Below are 22336 nucleotides of genomic sequence, written 5' to 3'. Positions count from 1 at the left end.
AAGGATATAATATTTAAGCTACTGTTATTTAGACTTATGCCGTGCCCGAGATTGTCCCAGCTGCCAGCACACCCGCCTCTTTCCCATAACACACCTGTTTAACTGGTTATACAGGTGCACCGCATGGACGTGTGATATCACAACCAGGTAAGATTGAAACGCAGTTTCACGTGAACAAAACACCGCTGACGCACATTGAACAGCAGTATATGTACGAGTACCTCAGAACTCCTTGAACTACCGTGGTCATCACTCGTACACCAATAAACTGCGGCAACTAACAAGGTAAACGTCTGATTTACTGATGAAAAGGTTTTCGTGTGTATACATGTGAAAGTTAAACGTTTTTTTCCCCGTTTTTATTCTATATTGAACACACAATGTGTGTAATTGTTTGTTTGGATTGTATTTGATGTTTATTAGTTACCTTGTTCGTGCTACTTGCTTGCTCATGTGACCTACTATCAGCGTGTTTTCACCTTTGAACACCTCAAGCAGCGCAGGTAGTGATTCTTTGTCACTGAACTGCTGATTGGATCCCAGTTTCGGTTTAATATTTTCAAAATCTAATTTGTTGCCAAGCCGTCCCGGGTGAAGTTATTTATTTTTCATATGACTCACTCCTACAGGACTACATTCAAGTTTAGTAGTACTAGTTCAAATTCAAGTTTTTTGTCAAACATATTCAAGTTTCATGAAATGCATGATTAAGCTATGAGGTTAGAGAACAGACCGGTTCTGATGTAGGACTTAATGTCTGATAATACCTTGAGGAGGTGTGTGTCCATGGTGGTGTGTTTGTGTGTGTGTTGATGTGTGTGTGTGTGTCCCCAGATGTCCTCAGAGTTGTATACGGACCTGCCGGTTCCCGTGCCGAAACCTCGCAACCGGTACAAACGCTCTGGAATCACTGTACAGACCTCCATTGACAGGTCAGACTCTCCTTCTTTCCCTTCTATAGTCCTCTTTTCTCTCTCGTCTCCCTTGATTTTTTTCGTTCCATTCTCATCTCCTTTTCGCTCTCTTCTCCTTTCCTCTCTCCTCTTCTCCTTTCCTCTCTCCTCTTCTCCTTTCCTCTCTCCTCTTCTCCCTTCTCCTCTACTCTCACGTCCTCTCCTCTACTCTCCTTTCCAATCCTCTCCTCTCCCTTTCTCCTCTTCTCCTCAGCCCACAGCTGTGTGTTGTTCTTCCTTTACAGTGTCGTCCTGTCCCCAGAGATGGACCATTCTGCATCCTCCCCTGGACGTCACGGCAACGGTGAGGCATGATGCTTATTGCCATGGCTGCAGCACCTGTCAGTTAAAGCTGACGTCAGAGGCTGGTGGGATTTATGATGTCGTGATGACACGATTCCGTGTTTTTATTGTGTCATATTGGAATGGTTGACATGGTGATTTCCTGCTTGGCTGCAAGGTTGAACATACAGTCAGATGGATACAGGAAGTGCATGCTTGTGCTGTTCATGTACAATAGTCAAGCTCAGCTTTGGCTCAAACCTGTACTAAGTAGTTATCAACTGTCAACTGTACATACCCGTCACCTGTCACCCAGGTAGGGAATGACTGGCTGATCCGGTCTTCAGACAGGGAGGCAGGCAGACAAGGTAAACAGACAATAAGGGAAGCAGCCAGGCAGACAAACACAGGCAGACAAACACAGGCAGGCAGGCAGGCAGGCAGGTAGGGTAAACAGACAATAAGGGAAGCAGCCAGGCAGACAAACACAGGTAGGCAGGCAGGCAGACAGACAGACAGACAGGCAGGCAGGCAGGCAGGCAGGCAGGCAGGCAGGGTAAACAGACAATAAGGGAAGCAGCCAGGCAGACAAACACAGCTAGACAGACAGACAGGTAAGCAGACAGACAGCTAGACAGACAGACAGGTAAGCAGACAGACAGGTAGGCAGACAGACTACTGCTGTAGATAACTGCTGTGTTTTGTTTTACTCCTAGCCTCTAGCCTTTAACCTCAACCTTAACCCCAGATCTAAGCTTTAGCTGTCAACTTTAGTGAAACATTCCTACGTGTGTAAATACAATCTGTATGGTTCTATCACGCCAGCACGCAACGTTCCCTCACTAAATGTTCCCTCTTGTTTACTGGAAACTGGTTTGGAAGAATGTAAGATCGGCGATTCAGGCACATGTACTTTGACGCTGTGAACATCTTTGTCCAGCACACGCACATACTGAGACATGACGAGACCAATTACCTGTCAAAGCTAATTTTTTGTCTATCGCGCGCTACATCTTTGTGTCTCTTTCTCTCTTTCTTTGTCTGTCTTTCTTATGTTTTGTCACTCACTCCCTTCCTCACTCCTTTCTTTCTTTCTTTCTTTCTTTCTTTCTTTCTTTCTTTCTTTCTCTCTCTCCTTCCCTCCCTCTCTATTTCTCTATTTGTCTGTCTCCCTCTCCCTCTTTCCTCTCCTCAGCGGATGCAGCTGCTATCCTCCAGACAGCCAGGAGTTTTGACTCCCCCACCTCGCCCACCTCCCCCCTCCACCGCCTCAGTCTACGTCGCATGGGGAGCTCCTCCGCCCCCCCGGCAGAGCCCTCCCCGCCCCCTAGCCCCGAGGCGGAGCTCTATCCCTATGTGAGGGTGGTGCCTAACTGGGGCGACGGCTCCGGGTCCGGCTCCCTGTCGTCCGGGGGCGAGGAGGACTGCCCCCCAGCCCCCTCCCCCCCCCCGCGGCCCCTGCCCCCCTGCCCCGGGGAGGGGAACACTGAGCTGCAGAGGAACAGCAGGTAGGGACACAGCTGTCTGATGTGTGTGTGTGTGTGTGTGTGAGATTGTGTGTATGTCTCTGGATTGTTTTGTGTACGATGCGTGTGTGGGGTGTTTGTGTATATTGTCTGTGTGAGGTATGTTGGTGTGTCTCTGTATTGTGTGTGTGTGTGTGTGTGTGTGTGGATGGTGCGTGCATGTGGATGGTGCGGGTGTGTGTGTGTGTTAACGCTACCCTGTGTGTGTTGCAGCTCTGCCGCCGTGCATGTTAGTCCTACTCCCTGTAGACAAGCCCCGCCCCCTCCCCTGAACCGGGCACATTCCACATCCAGACCCCTGAAACAGAAAGCCCCACGGTACACACCACACCACACACACACACACACACAGCCCTACACTATACACACACACACTCCACCTCCAGACCGGTGCAATAGAGAGCCCCACCCTACCCACACACACCAACACTAAACATACACACACCCCACCTCCAAAAGTCACACACAAACACACACACACGTGCACACACCATACACACACTCCGCCTCCAGCATACTCTCACACACACACCATACACGTACACCGACACCATACACACAACCACTCACCTGCACATACGCAACTCACACACATTGTTGCACCCCGACCCCATCTGGATGTAGTCTAGGTGGTTGGGTGACTGCTGTCCCGTCTGAGACTTGGCCTGCTCTGTTCTCAGAGCTGCCACCATCCGCGTCAGCCGCAGGAAGCAGCAGCGGGGAGCCGCGGGGGCCGGGGGGCCGGCAGACCCCGCGAGGAAGGAGAGCGTGGTGTCTCGCTCCAGCTGGCTGGACGTCTGGAAGGGTCGCAAGTAGGTCCCGACGTCACGGACGATATCACTTCCTTCCCGAGCCCTGTCCCTGACCCCCCTGAACCCTGTCTCTGCAGGCACAACGTCGTGTGGGCCAGCCTGGACGGACAGCTGATGTCTCTGTGGAAGAAACGCAACGTGAGTCCACTCTGTTGGTGTTCTTGTATCACTCTGATAGTATCTCCGTGGTACTCTGTCAGTGCTCCAGTGGTACTTGGTTAGTTCCTCGATAGTACGCTGGTGTTGCTCTGGTTGTACTTCAGTAGTACTCTGGTACCACTCTCACTATACTCCAGTAGTACTCTCACTATACTCCAGTAGTACTCTGGTCGTAATTGTTTTCTAGTTACACTCCAGTAATACCCTGGTAATTATCTCTGAGTTCTATGGTATTACTGTGACAGTAATTGTATTCAGGTGGTGCTCCAGTAATACTCTGACAGTCATTGTCCTCTTTATCTCTCTGTAGGACAAGTTCTCTGACGTGGTGTTCCATGTGTCCAGCGTCACCACGGTGAAGAAGCAGGAGAAGAGGCGCTTCTCTGTGTACTTCAAGAAGAAGCACTTTGAGTTCATGGCCCACAGCGACGGTGAGGCGCGAATGCACACGGCTCACGGCCCCCCTCTCCCGGAGACGACGGGGAAACACTCGGGACTGACCTCCTCTCCTGTGCTCCCCCCTCCTCTCCTCTCCTGTGCTCCCCCCTCCTCTCCTCTCCTGTGCTGCCCCCTCCTCTCCTCTCCTGTGCTCCCCCCTCCTCTCCTCTCCTGTGCTCCCCCCTCCTCTCCTCTCCTGTGCTCCCCCCTCCTCTCCTCTCCTGTGCTCCCCCCTCCTCTCCTCTCCTGTGCTCCCCCCTCCTCTCCTCTCCTGTGCTGCCCCTTCCTCTCCTCTCCTGTGCTCCCCCCTCCTCTCCTCTCCTGTGCTCCCCCCTCCTCTCCTCTCCTGTGCTGCCCCTTCCTCTCCTCTCCTGTGCTCCCCCCTCCTCTCCTCTCCTGTGCTCCCCCCTCCTCTCCTCTCCTGTGCTCCCCCCTCCTCTCCTCTCCTGTGCTGCCCCTTCCTCTCCTCTCCTGTGCTCCCCCCTCCTCTCCTCTCCTGTGCTCCCCCCTCCTCTCCTCTCCTGTGCTGCCCCCTCCTCTCCTCTCCTGTGCTGCCCCTTCCTCTCCTCTCCTGTGCTCCCCCCTCCTCTCCTCTCCTGTGCTCCCCCCTCCTCTCCTCTCCTGTGCTCCCCCCTCCTCTCCTCTCCTGTGCTCCCCCCTCCTCTCCTCTCCTGTGCTGCCCCTTCCTCTCCTCTCCTGTGCTCCCCCCTCCTCTCCTCTCCTGTGCTGCCCGCTCCTCTCCTCTCCTGTGCTGCCCCTTCCTCTCCTCTCCTGTGCTCCCCCCTCCTCTCCACTCCTGTGCTGCCCCCTCCTCTCCTCTCCTGTGCTGCCCCTTCCTCTCCTCTCCTGTGCTGCCCCCCCCTCTCCTCTCCTGTGCTGCCCCCCCCCTCTCCTCTCCTGTGCTGCCCCCCCCTCTCCTCTCCTGTGCTCCCCCCTCCTCTCCTCTCCTGTGCTCCCCCCTCCTCTCCTCTCCTGTGCTGCCCCCTCCTCTCCTCTCCTCTCCTCCGTCCAGTTGTGCAGGAGGGCTGGGTGGCGTCCCTGCTGGCGTCCCGGGGTCGCGACCCCCCCGCCCCCCCCGAGCTGCAGGGTCACCTAACCATGAAGGACCCCCGGAGCCGCGTCTACGCCGCCGTGTACCAGCACCGCCTCTGGATCTACAACAACAAGGAGGTGTGTGTGTGATCGAGGATAATCGTGTGTTGGACCTGAGGACGATGTTGTGTGTGTGTGTGTGTGTGTGTGTGTGTGTGTGTGTGTGTGTGATCGAGGATAATCGTGTGTGTGTGCGTGTCTGATCAGAGGATGATCTTGTGTCGGACCTGAGGATGATGTTGAGGGGTGTGTGTGTGTGTGTGTGTGTGTGTGTGTGTGTGTGTGTGTGTGTGTGTGTGTGTGTGTGTGTGTGTGTGTGTGTGTGTGTGTGTGTGTGTGTGTGTGTGTGTGTGTGAAATGAGGATGATGTTATCTATGTGCGGTCTGAGGATGATGTTGTGTAGGGATGGGCATTCGATTAAATTGTCTTAATCGATCGTCGGGAGAATTAACGATCGATTTTCGATTAATCATTTACATTTTTATATTAAAATTCACTATTTATACACTATATTAAAATGCAGTGAAAATAAAAAAGCTTCATTGAAAACTTTGCCCTCAACAAAACTTAAGGGTAGCATATCCATCTTAATGGACTTGCAGATCCGTTGGGTAATTTTCTCTGCTCGTTGTGCATCGCAGCTCCTCCGTGCTAACACCGAGAGCAAGATGCACCGCCACTAACCAGGGTCGTATATACGTTCTTCAAGTGGTACATAATTTGAGTCGTGGAGGAGTTGTATTTATACTCAGCTTTGCAGTGTTGGCAGAGAACAAAGTAATTTTTAAGTCAAAATAGTCTCACACTTCACTTTGCCGTGATCTCTTCATGTTTACTTTTGAAATGCATGGAAACTCGCCGGTAACTGAGTAGGCCTGTGGCGTTTTTTTTCCAAACATTGGCTTTGTTTGGTAAAATGTTTAATTGCTGCCACAAAATTGCATTCCTTCAAGACTCGCACTACGCAACAGAACACGCATTAGTTTAATCAATGAACAAATAATGTCATCGACAAAATTCTTAATGATGGATAATCGATTGTTGATTAATTATGCCCATCCCTAATGTTGTGTGTGCAGGACTTCCAGCTGGGTGTAGGTATGACCTATGTCTCCATGGAGGTGGCGTCAGTCAAACCAACGGGACGTCACAGCTTCAGTCTCATCACCCCATACAAGACCTTCAAGTACGCACCTGGAACGTCACTCTACCGCTGTCTCTCTACCTCTTTACCTCTCTATCTCCCTCCCTCCCTCCCTCCCTCCCTCCCTCCCTCCCTCCCTCCCTCCCTCCCTCCCTCCCTCCCTCCCTCCCTCCCTCCCTCCCTCCCTCCCTCCCTCCCTCCCTCCCTCCCTCCCTCCCTCCCTCCCTCCCTCCCCTTCTCCCTTTCTCCTTCAATCTCACCTTCTCTCCCTCCCTCCATCCCCTTCTCCCTTTCTCCTTCAATCTCACCCTCCCTCCCTCTCTCTATATCTCTTCGCCAAATCTGAGTTGTTTAATAAAGTAAACAACCTGAATAGACTTACGTTTGACATCCAACCCGCAAACCTGGTCCTCTCCATCAGACCAGTCTCTGGACAGGAAAGTCACCTCTAAGTCCTCTTCCTGTCTAGCTTCTCGGCGGACTCGTCCAGAGACCTGGCCGTGTGGGTGGACTGCCTGGGCCAGGTGATCCGCAGTGCGCTCTCCTGCAGCCAGGTGGCGCTACAGCTGTGGGCGAGCCCCTGGAACAAGGTGTGTGCCGACTGTGGCAGTGCCAGCCCAGAGTGGGCCTCAGTCAACTTGCTGGCTGTCATCTGCGAAGAGTGTGCCGGTAAGTGGCGTAGCGACTGGTTTAATTTGTTAATGTGGTTGACGTGTGGTTATCTAGCTGGCTAAATGGTTATCTGGTTGGCTAACTTGTTAGCTGGTTAACTGTCTGGCTGGTGAACTGGGTAGCTGGTGAACTATTTTGTTATCTAGCTGGCTAAATAGTTATATGGTTGGCTAACTTGTTGGCTGGTTAACTGTCTGGTTTGGGAACTGGGTAGCAGGTGAACTATTTTGTTAGCTAGCTGGTTAACTGGCTAGCTAACTGGTTAGGTTAACTGGCTAGCTAACTGGTTAGGTTAACTGGCTAGCTAACTGGTTAGCTAGTTGGTTGACTATCTGACGGGTGTGTGTTTGTTTCTCAGGTCAACACAGGTCTCTGGGTATCAGTCTCTCCAAGGTGAGGAGTCTGAAGTTGGACAGCAAGGTCTGGACCGACCCTCTCATACAGGTGAGACAGGAAGGGCTCACACGCGCATCATCTGCTCCATCACACTCCTCACCTGCCACACACACACCTCACTTGTTCTCCCACACACACACACACACCTCACCTGCTCCCACACACGCACCACACACACACACACCTCACCTGCTTACACATACTTCACCCGCTCCCACACACCTCACCTGCTCACTGGGTAAGGTTCAACGTGATGACCACCCCGCCCCCTCTCTCTCTCGCCCCCCCCCTCCACCCCCCCCCCCCCCCAGTTGTTTGTTCTCCACGGTAACCAGGCGAGCGGGGACGTGTGGGGTCACAATGTCCCGGCAGCAGAGCAGATCCTGCCCGACTGCTCGGTACAGCAGAGGTCAGAGTTCATACAAGCCAAGTACCGGCGGGGGCGCTACCGACGCCTGCACCCGCTAGCCTCCAACCAGGCCCTCCTCTACAAGGTCAGACTGCTGGGAGGGAGGGTGTTTGGGGAAGGGGGTTCAGGTGGGGGTGGGTGTGTCCCTGCTCCGCAGTGGTTGTGTGAAGTGGTGTGTGTTTGAGGTGTGGTGTGTGTGTGTGTGGGTCCTCTCCTCCAGAGGTGGTGTGAGACGGTGTATTTGTGTGCGCGTCGCGGTGTGTGACGCGCGCGCGTTCTCTCCCCCCCCCCCTCCAGAGGCTGTGTGAGGTGGTGTGCGGTCCTGACGTGGTGGAGACCCTGTCCCTGCTGGGCTCTGGGGCCCGGGTCCACACGGGCGCAGCCTCCGCCGCCTTGCCCCTGGCACGGGCTGAGAGGGCGGGCCAGGCCCTGCAGACTGAGCTGCTCCGACACAACGAGTACACGGGTACACACACACACACACACACACTAGTACACGTCACTGGTACAGGTACACACACACACTAGAACACACATACTCACACTAGTACACAGGTACACACACACACTAGTACACGTCACTAGTAAAGGTATACACACACACACTAGAACACACATACTCACACTAGTACACAGGTACACACACACACTAGTACACGTCACTAGTAAAGGTATACACACACACACTAGAACACACATACTCACACTAGTACACAGGTACACACACACACTAGAACACGTCACTAGTAAAGGTATACACACACACACTAGAACACACATACTCACACTAGTACACAGGTACACACACACACTAGTACACGTCACTAGTAAAGGTATACACACACACACTAGAACACACATACTCACACTAGTACACAGGTACACACACACACTAGAACACGTCACTAGTAAAGGTATACACACACACACTAGAACACACATACTCACACTAGTACACAGGTCAAGTATTTTATTGTCAGATGCACAGAACAACACAGGGTCAGACTGGGTGCTGAAATTCTTAGGACAAGACAACGCAAAGCAACCTGAAATAACATAAGTACACAGAACATAGATTACATGATAAGCTTAAGATATAGTAAACCTCCTAATATACAAATAATACACCTATACACACACACCACCTCACACACACGCACAGACACACAAACACACAGTGTGAGCTGATTTCACTGAAATCTGTCGTGTCATTGCATCCTATCTTCCAGAGTACCCAGCCTATCAGCACGAGAAGCTCAGGAGTGACCCCGCCTCTGACCCCGCCTCCACTCCAGGTTTGCTCCACCTGAGACGCCACCATTCCCCACAGAGACACAAACTGACACTGTTGGTGTGACACAAAGTTGACCAGAACGTAATAACTGAAATGTGTTGGGTTGTCGTCGACTAAAACTAGGCTACAACTATGAAGGCAGGGCTTGAAATGAACCTTTTAACTTGGTAGCATTAGTTCACCCAACTTATAAAATATTGGCGCACCCACTGAAAACGTTTGTTGTCTTTTCAGCTCTTCAAACTTTGAGCGCGAGTTAGCTCCCTGTCACGAGACAACGTAGCGCAGTGACAAGGAGTGATTGACGGCTAATTTGAACCAATGTCAAATTTGCAAGTTAAGAACGTACAGATGAAGTTAAACTGGTTCTGTAACGTTGGATCGAACGGCAGACCGGTCACTGCATCTGCTCACAGCGGACAGACTGTGCAGTAGGCTAATCAGCGAGTGCTTTGTAAAGAAATAAAAAATCGCATCATAACAATTATTTCAACTCGCACAAATGCTCCCACATATATTTTGAGGTCGCACAGATACAATTTCAGGAGCATAGGCGACCAAAATGGTAGCAATTTCAAGCCCAGTATGAAGGATAAAGAGACAAAAAAAAATGTTTTTGTCTAAGACAAATCTGAAATATCTGCTCAAATGAACTTTAGCGTGTGTGTGTGCAGGTGAGGAGGAGCTGCATGGGAAGCTGGAGGAGGACCGCTTCTTGTTCTCCCAGGAGAACAACGATGCTGCCTGCGACGTTCTGGACCTGAGAGAGGTCGTCTCTGTGTTTGACCGCTCTGCCGGGTATGGCACACATGCACACGCACACACACTGTGAACACACGGACTGGCACTGTGTTGTGACGGAGGTTGTTGGTTTGAATCCCGCAGGTCCAACCATGAGTTTGAGATTGTGACCCTGACTGACAAGCTGCTGTGCAGCGCAGACATACGAGAGACACTGGTGGCTCACCTCACACACATCCTCAAGGTACGTCTGTCTGTCTGTCTGTGTATCTGCCTGTCTGCAGAGTGCGAATTATGCAATCCGTGGGGTCAACTTATTCTCCAGGGCGTAAAGTAATATTTACGATTACACGTAAAAACGATATATCGACCCCCCCCCCCCCCCCCCCCCCGACCTCTTTTGGGGGGGTCCAAGTCATAATTAAGGGGCTCAAACCCCCCCGTAATTCGCACCCTGTCTGTCTGTCTGTCTGGATGCCTGCTTTTTTTGTTAAGTTACAGTTGAAACTAGAGAGGGTACCATTTCTGTAACCTCAACTTTCCTAGACTTTTAGCTAAGGTACTAATGCTGAGGGCTCACTGATATCGCTTTCTGTCTTACTATCCCATCGTATCTGTGGGTCGTTGCTAATGTGCACTCCTAAACTGTGCGTAAAACGTAAAATCGAATACAAGCAACGCAATCGTGACCAAGACAAATGTTGACACTGACATTATCTATATAGTGCAAAAAACTGAGTGAAGAGTTATGATGGAGAAAAAAAATAAATAAAATGTACATGTAATATATGTGACATAACACAGTGTGTGCCTTGCTGACGCAAGCACATCCAATTACTAAACCAAGGTAGCAAACGATTTACTAAAACAACTTTCAGCTCAACTGAACACGGCAGTGTGACATAAGAATCTCATATTCAAATCAATTATTCACCTAAGGAAATGCCAAGTCTCTAGTTGCTGTGATGACAAGATTTAGGCTTGATAAAAGTCACAAATTACATATTTGATTAAATAGTGTACATACATTGGAAACGACATGTCTCGATGCTTTGTGGGAAATTATTTCTAGCAAATTCTGTCCTTCTGTCAATGTAAAGAACTAGTACTAATTGTGTGTGTGTGTGTGTGTTTAAATGCGTGTGCGTGGCTGGTGGAATGCATGCGTATTTGCGTGTACGTGTCGTATTCATGTTGTTTAAATTGTATCTCGCCTAACTACGCGCTCTTATGGTTCTTCCCTTTGTGAACAACCGAAAAATAAGTTCCAATGTGTACATCTTGTTTTGGCTACCCGCAATGCTTTGGTGGCTATCTTGTTGTTATGATCAGTGACCTGGGCACTTTGTAAAGCTCTCTCTTGGAAGTCGCTTTGGATAAAAGCGCCTGCTCAACGAATACATGTAAATGTGATGTGACGCGTGCGTGTGTGCAGGTGGTGCTCCCGGGCCCAGTCGAGGAGGCTGATCTGGGGGGCCTGAAGGCCGTGGCGAGGGTCTCCCTCCGCGAGGAGGGGGGCGACCGCCATCACGACGAGGTGTGGGCGGGGCTACAGAGGGGCGCGGTCGTCCTCTACTCCGCCGACGCCCAGAGACACCGCGAAAGACTGCCCCTCACCTCACACACGCGCTACAGTAAGACACACAAACTACAGTGCGGACCACACACACACACATGCTACAGTAAGACACGCACACACACGCACACAGGGCAGGACGTTGTGTAACCGTGTGTCTCCTCTCCAGGTATGTCCTCTGAGACCACCGTCGAGCTGCAGATGGAACTCAGGTGAGTCGGCGACACGTGACCCCCGGTCACGTGACCCTGTCACAAACACGCGCACAGGGTAGGACCTGAGCCTCTCTCCGCTCTGCCCCTCCAGGACCCTCTCTCTGCAGTTCGAGGGAGAGCACAGCTGCCAGTCGTGGTTCGAGGGGCTGGCACAGGCGTCCGTCCCCGCGGAGGAGGGCAGGGACGCGGCCCGGCTGCCCTCGGCCCCCCTGGGCAGGGTCCCCCCCGCGGTGGAGCGCTGCATCTCGCACATCACCCTGCACGGTGAGAAGGGGAGGAGCTACACGATTTTTGCGTTTTGACCACAAGAAAGGCACACTCTTTAAATCACGTTATTTGTATTGTTATTATTTATTAAATTATGTGTATAAGTGCGAGAAGTCCGTTCATGGCTAGATACCTACTGTTGCTAACTCGAAGGTGGTGTATATTGTGTTCTGAATTATGGTTTGGTTTGTATTTCCATTGAAAATCTAAGAATGGGACTGCTGATATTTCTGCTGTGTCACAATCTCACATTGTAAATACCCAGCCACTGTCAATAACATTTTCACATCTGTTTGGTAGTTTCTACATTCCTTCAAATATTTCGCTTTCTGGCTAGCTCCATTTTTGCCCACAACTATAGCTAACTCTGCGACTGGGACTGCTCTCATGTCAAACGATTAGCCGTGGTTAGCCTAGCCTAGCGAGATTCTCAATGCATTTTCTTCTTCTCCCCCATTTTCTCTCTCCTTCCTTCCTTCCCCTCTCTCATCTCAGGTCTGAAGGTGGAGGGCGTGTACCGGCGCTGTGGCGTGGCCACGAAGGTGAGACAATTGGTGGAAGCCCTGTGCGCCTCGCCGGGCTCCGCCCCCTTGGAGACAGACGAGCAGGGCGTGCTGGACGCGGCCGCCGCCCTCAAGACGTACGTCCGCCAGCAGGAGGCGCTCATCCCCCCCCAGCACGCACAGCTGTGGGTGGAGGCTGCCGGTGAGGCTGGGGGGAGAGGGAGGCTAGGGAAGGGTGGGTGGGAGGCTGGGGGGGGGGGTGGCTGGGAGGAAGGTGGTGGGAGGTTAGAGGCCCGCCTTCGCTCTATCTCACCATTTTACCTGTGTGTGCATGTGTGTGCATGTGTGTGCGTGTGTGTGTGTGTGTGTAGCTGAGCCAGTGGAGGCTGTGAGGCTGGCCTCATACAGGAAACTCCTGAAGCAGCTTCCTACGGACAATAGAGCCACCCTCAACACGCTGTGCGGACACTTCTACGTGTAAGAACACACATACAATAATACACACATCAGAGAGTACACACACACACACACACAAAAAAAAACACATCAAACTACACGCACGCACACCTTCAAGACAGTTGGCGTCTGTTTCCATGTCTTCCCTCTCTCCTCCCCTCTCCAGAGTGCAGCTGTACAGTGGGGATAACAAGATGACAGCCCAGAACTTGGCTGTGGTGTTTGTTCCCACTCTGTTCCCCGACCAGCTGAGCCTGAACCCGGCCTCCAACTCCAACATGGTCCGACTGTCCCGCGAGCTCATCATACACCACACACTGCTGTTCATGGTACGCTCTCTCTCTGTCTCTCTCTCGCTCTCTGTCTCTCTCTCTCTCTTTCTCTCTCTCTCTCACACACCATACACTGCTGTTCATGGTACGCTCTCTCTCTCTCACATTATATACACACACACCATACACTGCTGTTCATGGTACGCTCTCTCTCTCACACGCACATTATATACACACACACCATACACTGCTGTTCATGGTACGCTCTCTCTCTCTCACATTATATACACACACACCATACACTGCTGTTCATGGTACGCTCTCTCTCTCTCTCACATTATATACACACACACCATACACTGCTGTTCATGGTACGCTCTCTCTCTCTCACATTATATACACACACACCATACACTGCTGTTCATGGTACGCTCTCTCTCTCTCACATTATATACACACACACACACCATACACTGCTGTTCATGGTACGCTCTCTCTCTCTCACATTATATACACACACACACCATACACTGCTGTTCATGGTACGCTCTCTCTCTCTCACATTATATACACACACACACACCATACACTGCTGTTCATGGTACGCTCTCTCTCTCTCACATTATATACACACACACCATACACTGCTGTTCATGGTACGCTCTCTCTCTCTCACATTATCTACACACACACCATACACTGCTGTTCATGGTACGCTCTCTCTCTCTCACACGCACATTATATACACACACACACACTGCTGTTCATGGTACGCTCTCTCTCTCTCTCTCACATTATATACACACACACCATACACTGCTGTTCATGGTACGCTCTCTCTCTCTCTCTCTCACATTATATACACACACACCATACACTGCTGTTCATGGTACGCTCTCTCTCTCTCACATTATATACACACACACCATACACTGCTGTTCATGGTACGCTCTCTCTCTCTCACATTATATACACACACTGCTGTTCATGGTACGCTCTCTCTCTCTCTCTCTCTCTCTCTCTCTCTCACATTATATACACACACACCATACACTGCTGTTCATGGTACGCTCTCTCCTAAACACACACAGCCACACACTATCAGGGGGAAAACCCCTAAGATCTGGCCGCTTTAAATGGTCACCACCAGACTCAACTAACATACTAATCACCAATAACCATAACCACCAAGCTGTTGGGCGCCACGGGTGTAGAATGCTGTTTGGTACCAAGGATCCTCAACATAGTGTTTGGCACGAAGCTTCTAGAACGCTGCATTTGGGACCGAGGTTCGAGAGCACGTTTGGTGTGCTCCAATCACACGTGTTCCTCCGTTTCTCCCTGTCTAGAGTGTTCTGCTGGCTGGCCCGGAGTTAGACTGACCCTCGGGGGCAACCCCTAACCTCTAACCCCCGCAGGTAACCCTTAACCTCTAACCTCCCTGCTTCCCCCTCAAGGCTGTATACCTGGCTGGCTGAAAGCTTACCTGGCTCACTACTGATCTTGCTGGCTGACTGGCTACCTGCTTACCTAACTGGCTGACTGCTTACCTGGCTAACTGCTGACCTGCCTGGCTACCTGTTTACCTAGCTGTGACCCTCTCTCTCTCTCTCTGTCTGCAGGGCACCAATGTGGAGGAATGTGACGAGCAGATCACCGTTCTCTGACATCTTCGTTGCACCTCCACCCTCCTCTTCCTCGCCTCCACCACCGCACCTCTTCAGTTAGCTATGGTCCGGGAAGGAAAAGAACTCAACATTTTCAGCTCACGTTTATTATAACATGTGTATAGTGTATGTAATACAACATATTTGACTTTAAAACTTTATTATACAAACTTGCTCGGATCTGTACAAATGTCTTCCTATTCATGTGTTGTGTTAAAAAAAATAAAGCCAGATCAACCAGAGGTACTGGTTGGATTCACTGCTTCGAGTTCAGCAATGGAGGGAGGGGGCCCAGACTAGGATATCACATATGACCACGGCAGGAACAGAAGTAACATAATAAATGTTAAAAGAATAATGTTGAAATAACATAGTATCTTAATGGTAGTAGTAATATTAATAATAATAATGGCAGCAAAACTAGGAGAGGCTGGAAATGGAAAATCTAAACATCTGACACGTCCTAAATTTACAAGCGGGGTTTTGTGGAAGCAGGGGTGGATGTGCAGGACGAGCTCTCAGTACTTGGGCCTCTTCACGCTGACCCTGAGGAGAGAGAGAGAACACCAAACATCAGCATAGAACCAGACTGGGACTACAACACCCATACTGCTAGATCTACTCCCTCCCCTCACATCCCTGGAGGAGGTGGAGAGATAGGAGAGATAAGAGGAGAGATGGAGGGATGAGAGAGGGGCAGGAGGAGGATAGAGGGATGAGGAGGCAAGAAGAGATGGAGGCAGGAAGAGGAGAGACGGAGGGATGAGAGGGTGAGGAGGAGGCAGGAAGAGGAGAGACGGAGGGATGAGAGGGTGAGGAGGAGGCAGGAAGGGGAGAGACGGAGGGATGAGAGGGTGAGGAGGAGGCAGGAAGGGGAGAGACGGAGGGATGAGAGGGTGAGGAGGAGGCAGGAAGGGGAGAGACGGAGGGATGAGAGGGTGAGGAGGAGGCAGGAAGGGGAGAGACGGAGGGATGAGAGGGTGAGGAGGAGGCAGGAAGAGGAGAGACGGAGGGATGAGAGGGTGAGGAGGACGCAGGAAGAGGAGAGACGGAGGGATGAGAGGGTGAGGAGGACGCAGGAAGAGGAGAGACGGAGGGATGAGAGGGTTAGGAGGAGGCAGGAAGAGGAGAGACGGAGGGATGAGAGGGTGAGGAGGAGGCAGGAAGAGGAGAGACGGAGGGATGAGAGGGCGAGGAGGAGGCAGGAAGAGGAGAGACGGAGGGATGAGAGGGTGAGGAGGAGGCAGGAAGAGGAGAGACGGAGGGATGAGAGGGTGAGGAGGAGGCAGGAAGGGGAGAGACGAGAGAGAGAGGCAAGAAGAGAGGAACATACCCGTCAGCCTCCATCTTCTTCCTCTTCTCGATGATCTGTGAAGGAAAAGGCACGTGGTGAGCTCACATCCTCCAAGACGTCTACGCGCGACATCACGTCCCGCGAGGGGAGCCCAGAGGGACATCACATCCTGGTGTACTCACCGCGCTGATCTTCTTCCACTGGCGGTCCAGCTCTGCCTTCTCATTGGTCTCTTTGAAGCGCCGTGTCTTTCTCCCCTCGGACATTTTTATGCCGTACTGGAACGCCGCTCTGCGTACACACACACACACACACACACACTTGTTACTGCAGCTTTGCACATAAGGAGGAGGGTGCATTACTTGGGCACGGCCTCTTTGTTATAGTGTGTCAACAATGTGTGTGTGTATTACTTGGGCAGGGCCTCCTTGTTGTTCATGTAGTCGCTGTACTCCTCCTGGGTATCAAAGTCCCAGCGCCCGAGAGGACCCTTCTTGTTACCCTGGAAACACATACACACACAGCCGATGAACACACTGAACTGTACTACGGGGGGGGGGGGGGGGAAGGGCCTTGGATGATCTTTGGCATTGTATGGTGCATTGTGGGAAGTGTAGTCAGACCTGGTCCATTTTGGTGTAGTCCACTTCTTCGTCACTGTCCACTGCCAGGTCATCCATGCTGGGGGGGGGGAGAGAAGGGAGAGACCAGAGAATAGGACATGGTAGAGGACAGAGATCCCAGTTAAATTCTCAGTCACAATGTGAAATTTAGATATATGGACCAGAAGGTTCCAGCAGGGACGGATTCTAACAGGGTGTAGTTCTGGGGTTCTGGCAGGGTCAGGTTCTGGGGAGCTCGAAAAAGGTCTGGCTCTAGCGTTGTGGCGGGCTGAGACGTACGTGGCAGGGTAACACTCTGCGTAGCTGTTGGACATCCCAAAGAAATCTCCCAGGTGCTGCTTCTCCTCACGACGACTACCTGCAGTGGAGACGAGTCAAGGAGAACCGACACACTACACGCACACGGACAGGCCAACCGACACACGCAAACACTCCCTGGACAGAGGGATTGGCCAATGAGCATCGAGAAGGATATGTCTCCTCGGCCTGCCATTGGGCAGCAGTTCCGGCAAACTTCTCATTGATCAGCTTGATCTGGTCCTTGATAGACACTGGGGCTGTAAACAGATACACACACACACAGGGAGAAGGGTCAGGGAGAGGTCGAGGAGGGTTAGGGACGAGGGACAGGTTAAAGACGAAGAGGGGCTTACCCGGCTCGATCTCCAGGGCCTGCAGACAGACAGACAGACACACGGACAAACACGCACAAACACAGAGATGACAACATGAGTCACTCCGTTGTCAGAGGCCAGGACCATGTGATCCGGTATTAACAGTAACGGCGCCAAAGACGCGCTCATGTGATCAGGCGCCGGCGAACCGACCTCGTCGTCGGCCCTGGGCTTCTCAAAGTAGCTGTGTCGCCTTTTCTCCTCCTCCCGGTCCCGCTCCCTCTCTCGCTCGCGCTCTCGCTCCCTCTCCCGGTCCCGCTCCCGGTGGCGGTCCTTCTCCTTGTCCCTCACAGCCTTGGACGTGGAGGGGATGTAGTCGCCGATGTCCTCGAAGATGCTGAGGAGGGCGGGAGGAACCGAGGGCTAGTTACGTACCAAACACTTTTCCTGCACTCGGTTGGATTCATGTGGTCTACTTTCGAGATATGACATTTGAGTACAATCTGGGATTATATATACCGTCATTTTCGGACTATAAGGCGCACCGTTATATAAGCCGCAGCAGCTAAACTGAATGATGTGTCCATATATAAGCCGCACTGGACTATAAGCCGCAGGTGTTTTAATGTTTGATTACCATATGTAAAGGCTCGTGCACAGAGGGGATTGTAGGGAAAGAGATGGCAGCTTGAGGAAGCTCCCATGTATTAACCGTTAACCCTAAAAATCCATGGATTAGCCGCACCGTTATACAAGCCGCAGGGTCCAAAAACGGGCCAAAAGGCGCGGCTTATAGTCCGAAAATTACGGTATATATTGTGTGCGCAAAAAATCTTTTCACAGACGCATTGTAACTTGGGTTGAGGTTTTGTTCGTTGTTTCTACTTTTGTGATGATCCGATGTTCGATAGCGAAACGTCATCAGTAGGTGTAGTCTCTGGTCAATAGTGATACGGAACACGAATCCTTTGAAGTTGGATTGATCATTTTTCATAAATAAACATTTGAATCCGATAAAAGGTGAATCGCTGGAGGAGGAGAGAGGAGGCCAGGAGGAGAGAGATTCACCCAATCAGGGGTCTGGAACATGCAGGATTAGGAAAGAAGGTGCGAGTCTGAGCTGGTCTCACCTGATATCTGCTTCCGGAGCCTTCTTCTCATCCAGCTTACCTGTTCACACACACAAACACAGAAAGAGAGATCGATACTTCACACACACGCGAGGTATACAAAGTAGGTACAGTATTCTTCAAGTGTGCCCAGAAGCATGCGCACACACACACAGGCCTACCCTTCTCCTTCCTCTTCATCTTCTTGTTGCGTGTCCCCTGGCGCAGGTAGGACAGGATCTGGGTCAGCTTGCTGATCACAATGTCATTGGTGGTGAGGGTGGTCTGGGCCTGGGGGGGTTAATCGCACACACACACACACACACACACACACACACACACACACTTAAAAGACAGACTCTAGTGAGAGGTGTGTGTACCTCCATGGTAGGACAGTCAGCCTTGCTGCGGATGAGAGTGGTGGGGATGTGTGTGTGTGTGTGTACAAGTGTGTGTGTGTGTACCTCCATGGTAGGACAATCAGCTTTGCTGCGGATGAGCGTGGTGGGGATGTCAGTGTCCGCGTACTCGTCCTCCAGGTCGACCACGTACGCCATGCGGCCAGGCAGGAAGAGCTCGTTGCGCTCCGTCTGGCGCCCCTTGAACAGGATACGGTAGATGTTCCTTCCTGTGGGGCGCGGCGGCAGCCGGCGTTAGCCACGAGCTAACCAGGGAGTGTCAGCCACAAGCCTGCTAAGTGGCTAGCTTTAGCCACATGCTAACCAATAAGCGTTAGCCAAATGCCTGCTAACACAGCTAGGGTTAGCAACATGCTAGTTAGGCCAGTTCTCGGGAACATCACTAACGTAACTAGCTTTAGCTATAGGCTAACATCAGGTGAGCATCTGGCCGGCTCAACATGGCGGCACTGGAGACCAGTGGCTCACTCACCCATACGAGTCTTGAACTCAATCTTTTCCTCCGGCTCCACCTCTCTCCTGGGGGGGAGTGGAAAAATGAATTTTAGAGAGACAGACAGACATGGGAGAGAGTCACATACAAAGTGGGGGGAGAGACAGAGAGGGGGACAGAGAAAGGGAGAAAAAGAGACAAACAGAGATAAATAAAGAGAGAGACAGACAGACAGACAGACGTACTTGACTTCTTTCTGGACTTTCTCGATCAAGTCCTCCTCTTCCTTCTCCTTGCTGGTGATCTCAGCTCGCACCTGGAGACAGACACACACACACACAAACACACATCAGTATCAAGCCGAAAGCAAGGAAGTCAAAGTGTTGCATTTGTCAAGTGGACATGACCATTTCTTAGGTCACATGGCAAGCAACAGCTACGTAGTATATTAAGAAGAGTCCAAATAAGCAAGAAAACCTAAATTAGCAATATTAGAGTTAGCCGTTCCAGAGCCAGGAAGAAGACCTTGTTCAAGTATGATGTTATATTTGAGTGATTTTGTTTGTGTTCCCCTGAGGTGTCTGGAGGGACAGAGAGGACAGACTGTCCTAGATGATATTTATACTCTTCAGAACAGACGGAGGAAGAGAAGGACAAGGAGGAGCGCGAGGGAGGGAGGGAGGGGAAGGAGGTGAGGACAGCAGGGCATCTAGAACCACCATCTTTTCTGCAGTCTATCAAGGCGTTAGCCAGTGGGAGCTGGCAGGCCATCTCTCCTCCATGATAACACGATTCAGGGGGAGAGGAGGGAGACGGGGAAGAGGGGAGGACAAAATGGCAGGACACGCTTTTTCACCGCATGGTACTGGCTCCACTCGACCTCTTTTCAAACGTATTTTTGGTTTCCACTGCGGAATTGTACACCCCCAATGTAGCTGGTCGTCTTAACGATGTCGCATGAAACGGACGTGACGTCGTCGTTCTATACTCGACACCGCTGGATCCTTTGGTCAGCGACCAAACAGAGAACGTCTGCACCTCCTCAAAAACCACGTGTAGATTTGCGAGTTGCTATTTAATCGAGTAGTAGGCAGTAGTCAGTGGGAGGTAGCTTGCCATCTCTGCTTCACAGGTATGAACATAGATCACACCAACACGGTCTTGTATTTGAAGAGGACTGGCCGAGTGGACTTCAAGAGAAGGGAGGAAGGGAGGAGGAGGGGAGAGAGGAAAAGGAGGAGGGGTGAAGAGGAGGAGGAGAGGAAAGAGGAAAAGGAGGAGGTGAAAGATGAGAGGAGGAGGGGAGACGGAGCACGAGAAAAGGAGGCGGAGAGAGGAAAGGCGGAGGGGAGAGGAGGAGAGAGAAAAGGGGAGGCCGAGGAGGAGAGCAGGGCTCGGAGTCCGACTGCCTCACCTTCTGCAGCAGGGCAAAATCCAGCCCCTTCACCAAGTGAGTGTGCTCCATGTCACCTCCCAAGAACTTGGACTCCTGGATGAGTTGGCGCCTCTTCTCTGCGGCCGAGTGGTCGGCCTCGGCGGTGGGGCCCACGGCGCGGTAGTTTGCCGTGGTGCTGATCAGCTCCGTCTCCTCGTAGTCCTTGTTGACGCCGTCGCGGCGCTCGCGGGCACGGTCGCGGTACTTCTCCGCCAGCTCGCGCTCCCGCTCGATCTCCTGCTGCCGCAGCTTGGCATAGTAGCTGGGGGACAGAGGTCAGGGCTGAAAGGTCGGGACTTGAGGGGGGGGGGGGGGTCATACAGATATTTAGGTGTGCCGTTGTTCCTCACAGTTTCAGATCGGAAAAATATAACCATGGATATTCCTGCCTGGCTGGAACGGCACCGTGGTGACAGATATGCAACTCACCTTTTCTTCTTCCTCCTGCGAGCAGCAGGATCCTCATCCTCATTGTAGTCACGTGGCATTCTGGGAAAAACATGGAGGAGGTTAGCCCCTGGACTTAACAACAACTGACACCAGATATAACTTATTTTCATAATTATCATTGGCGTAGCCAACGGCTACACCTAAATGTCTAAATTCGGCAGTTGAACATCATTTGCACAGTAAGGACAAGGTTGATGAATGCGCCATCCAAGAATAACTTTGGGAAACATCTAGCCCCCTTATGACACATTTTTAATCGTCATCACCATCACTCACTCATGGTGTCTGGACTTGGAGGGTGGTGCTGAGGACGGCGCGGAGCGAGGGGTCATCAACAGCTTACGGAAGTCGTCATTGGTCAGCTTGGACCTGGTGGTGACGGGGGAAGATATTCAGGTCACACATAAATACAGAAGACAACACAGCTAGACCAGCTTACACGACCGCTACTGTTCAAATAAAAAGACAGACAGAAATAAACACTCGTCTTACTGCATCGCAGAGCGGTGGTCCTCCACCTCATGGTTGTCGGGGGCTAGGGGGTTGGAGTAGGCTTCGGCTGCGAGGGAGACACGGGCGTTAGCACATGAAGCCATGGAGAAGCTGCTCTAGACTGTCTAAGCACAAACTGCTAGAAGTACAATCATTAGCAGTGCTATAGCTACATAACTCCCTACAGAGTTAAAAACTAGGTTGCTTCAACCCTAGGTTGAGTATATCGCCATGATCTAAATAGCTTCAGCCGTCCCTCTGGAGTTGATCTAGTTAGCAGTAGCTGGACAGCTAGTATAGCTAATAACGTTAAAGCTAGCTCTATTGCAAATGCCAAATAACATGTACATACTTTCTCGTTCCGGCATCTTGATGCAGATGTGGGTCACACTCCCTAGAAGAGTGTACGATAAATGACTATTCAAATTAATAAACACACGAGCATTAATCTTTCGCGTTCTCCCTTGTTGTCTACGAGGTTGCTGTGAATTCGCTTCGGAAGAACGGAAGTGACAGTCCCTTGTAATCAACAGTCGAACGGCTGGTTGGCTACTCGATCACTCTGTTGGTAGAGTCTAGTATTTCCTTACTA

General features: G+C 51.4%; 2 protein-coding genes across 2 annotated transcripts; one reads left to right on the top strand and one right to left on the bottom strand.

Moving 5' to 3' along the window:
• Positions 1-182: 182 nt before the first annotated feature.
• LOC146245677 (arf-GAP with Rho-GAP domain, ANK repeat and PH domain-containing protein 1) lies at positions 183-15117 on the top strand. Its single transcript, XM_084684054.1, has 24 exons — positions 183-285; positions 835-932; positions 1199-1257; positions 2440-2743; positions 2975-3079; positions 3442-3573; positions 3651-3711; positions 4043-4163; positions 5183-5340; positions 6343-6449; positions 6877-7076; positions 7438-7523; positions 7787-7969; positions 8182-8350; positions 9114-9179; positions 9853-9976; positions 10064-10163; positions 11355-11553; positions 11665-11707; positions 11802-11974; positions 12473-12682; positions 12852-12957; positions 13103-13265; positions 14831-15117. The coding sequence occupies exons 2-24, from the start codon at positions 835-837 to the stop codon at positions 14873-14875; spliced, it is 3012 nt and encodes a 1003-aa protein (XP_084540180.1). The 5' UTR covers positions 183-285; the 3' UTR covers positions 14876-15117.
• ik (IK cytokine) lies at positions 14967-22253 on the bottom strand. Its single transcript, XM_084684051.1, has 19 exons — positions 22097-22253; positions 21745-21811; positions 21529-21621; positions 21232-21291; positions 20782-21064; positions 19613-19683; positions 19407-19453; positions 18980-19143; positions 18698-18806; positions 18537-18576; positions 17620-17803; positions 17446-17464; positions 17270-17349; positions 17072-17157; positions 16793-16850; positions 16583-16671; positions 16352-16460; positions 16209-16243; positions 14967-15421 (listed from the first exon to the last, which is right to left on the bottom strand). Exons 1-19 carry the CDS (start codon positions 22110-22112, stop codon positions 15394-15396), a joined length of 1638 nt encoding a protein of 545 aa, XP_084540177.1. The 5' UTR covers positions 22113-22253; the 3' UTR covers positions 14967-15393.
• Positions 22254-22336: the final 83 nt, after the last annotated feature.

Source organism: Hypomesus nipponensis, chromosome 20 (assembly GCF_054491055.1).
Source record: "Hypomesus nipponensis isolate SF chromosome 20, ASM5449105v1, whole genome shotgun sequence".
Lineage (NCBI taxonomy): Eukaryota > Metazoa > Chordata > Actinopteri > Osmeriformes > Osmeridae > Hypomesus > Hypomesus nipponensis.
This window is presented reverse-complemented; position numbering and strand designations above follow the sequence as displayed.

Coding starts and splice junctions, on each gene's coding strand:
- ik (XM_084684051.1), bottom strand. Junction 21,622..21,744: donor GACCACCGCTCTGCGATGCA/GTAAGACGAGTG, acceptor CGTCACCACCAG/GTCCAAGCTGACCAATGACG. Junction 17,804..18,536: donor GCTCCGGAAGCAGATATCAG/GTGAGACCAGCT, acceptor CGCCCTCCTCAG/CATCTTCGAGGACATCGGCG.
- LOC146245677 (XM_084684054.1), top strand. CDS start 835: ATGTCCTCAGAGTTGTATACGGACCTGCCGGTTCCCGTGCCGAAACCT. Junction 3,080..3,441: donor CTGAAACAGAAAGCCCCACG/GTACACACCACA, acceptor CTCTGTTCTCAG/AGCTGCCACCATCCGCGTCA. Junction 10,164..11,354: donor ACCTCACACACATCCTCAAG/GTACGTCTGTCT, acceptor GCGTGTGTGCAG/GTGGTGCTCCCGGGCCCAGT.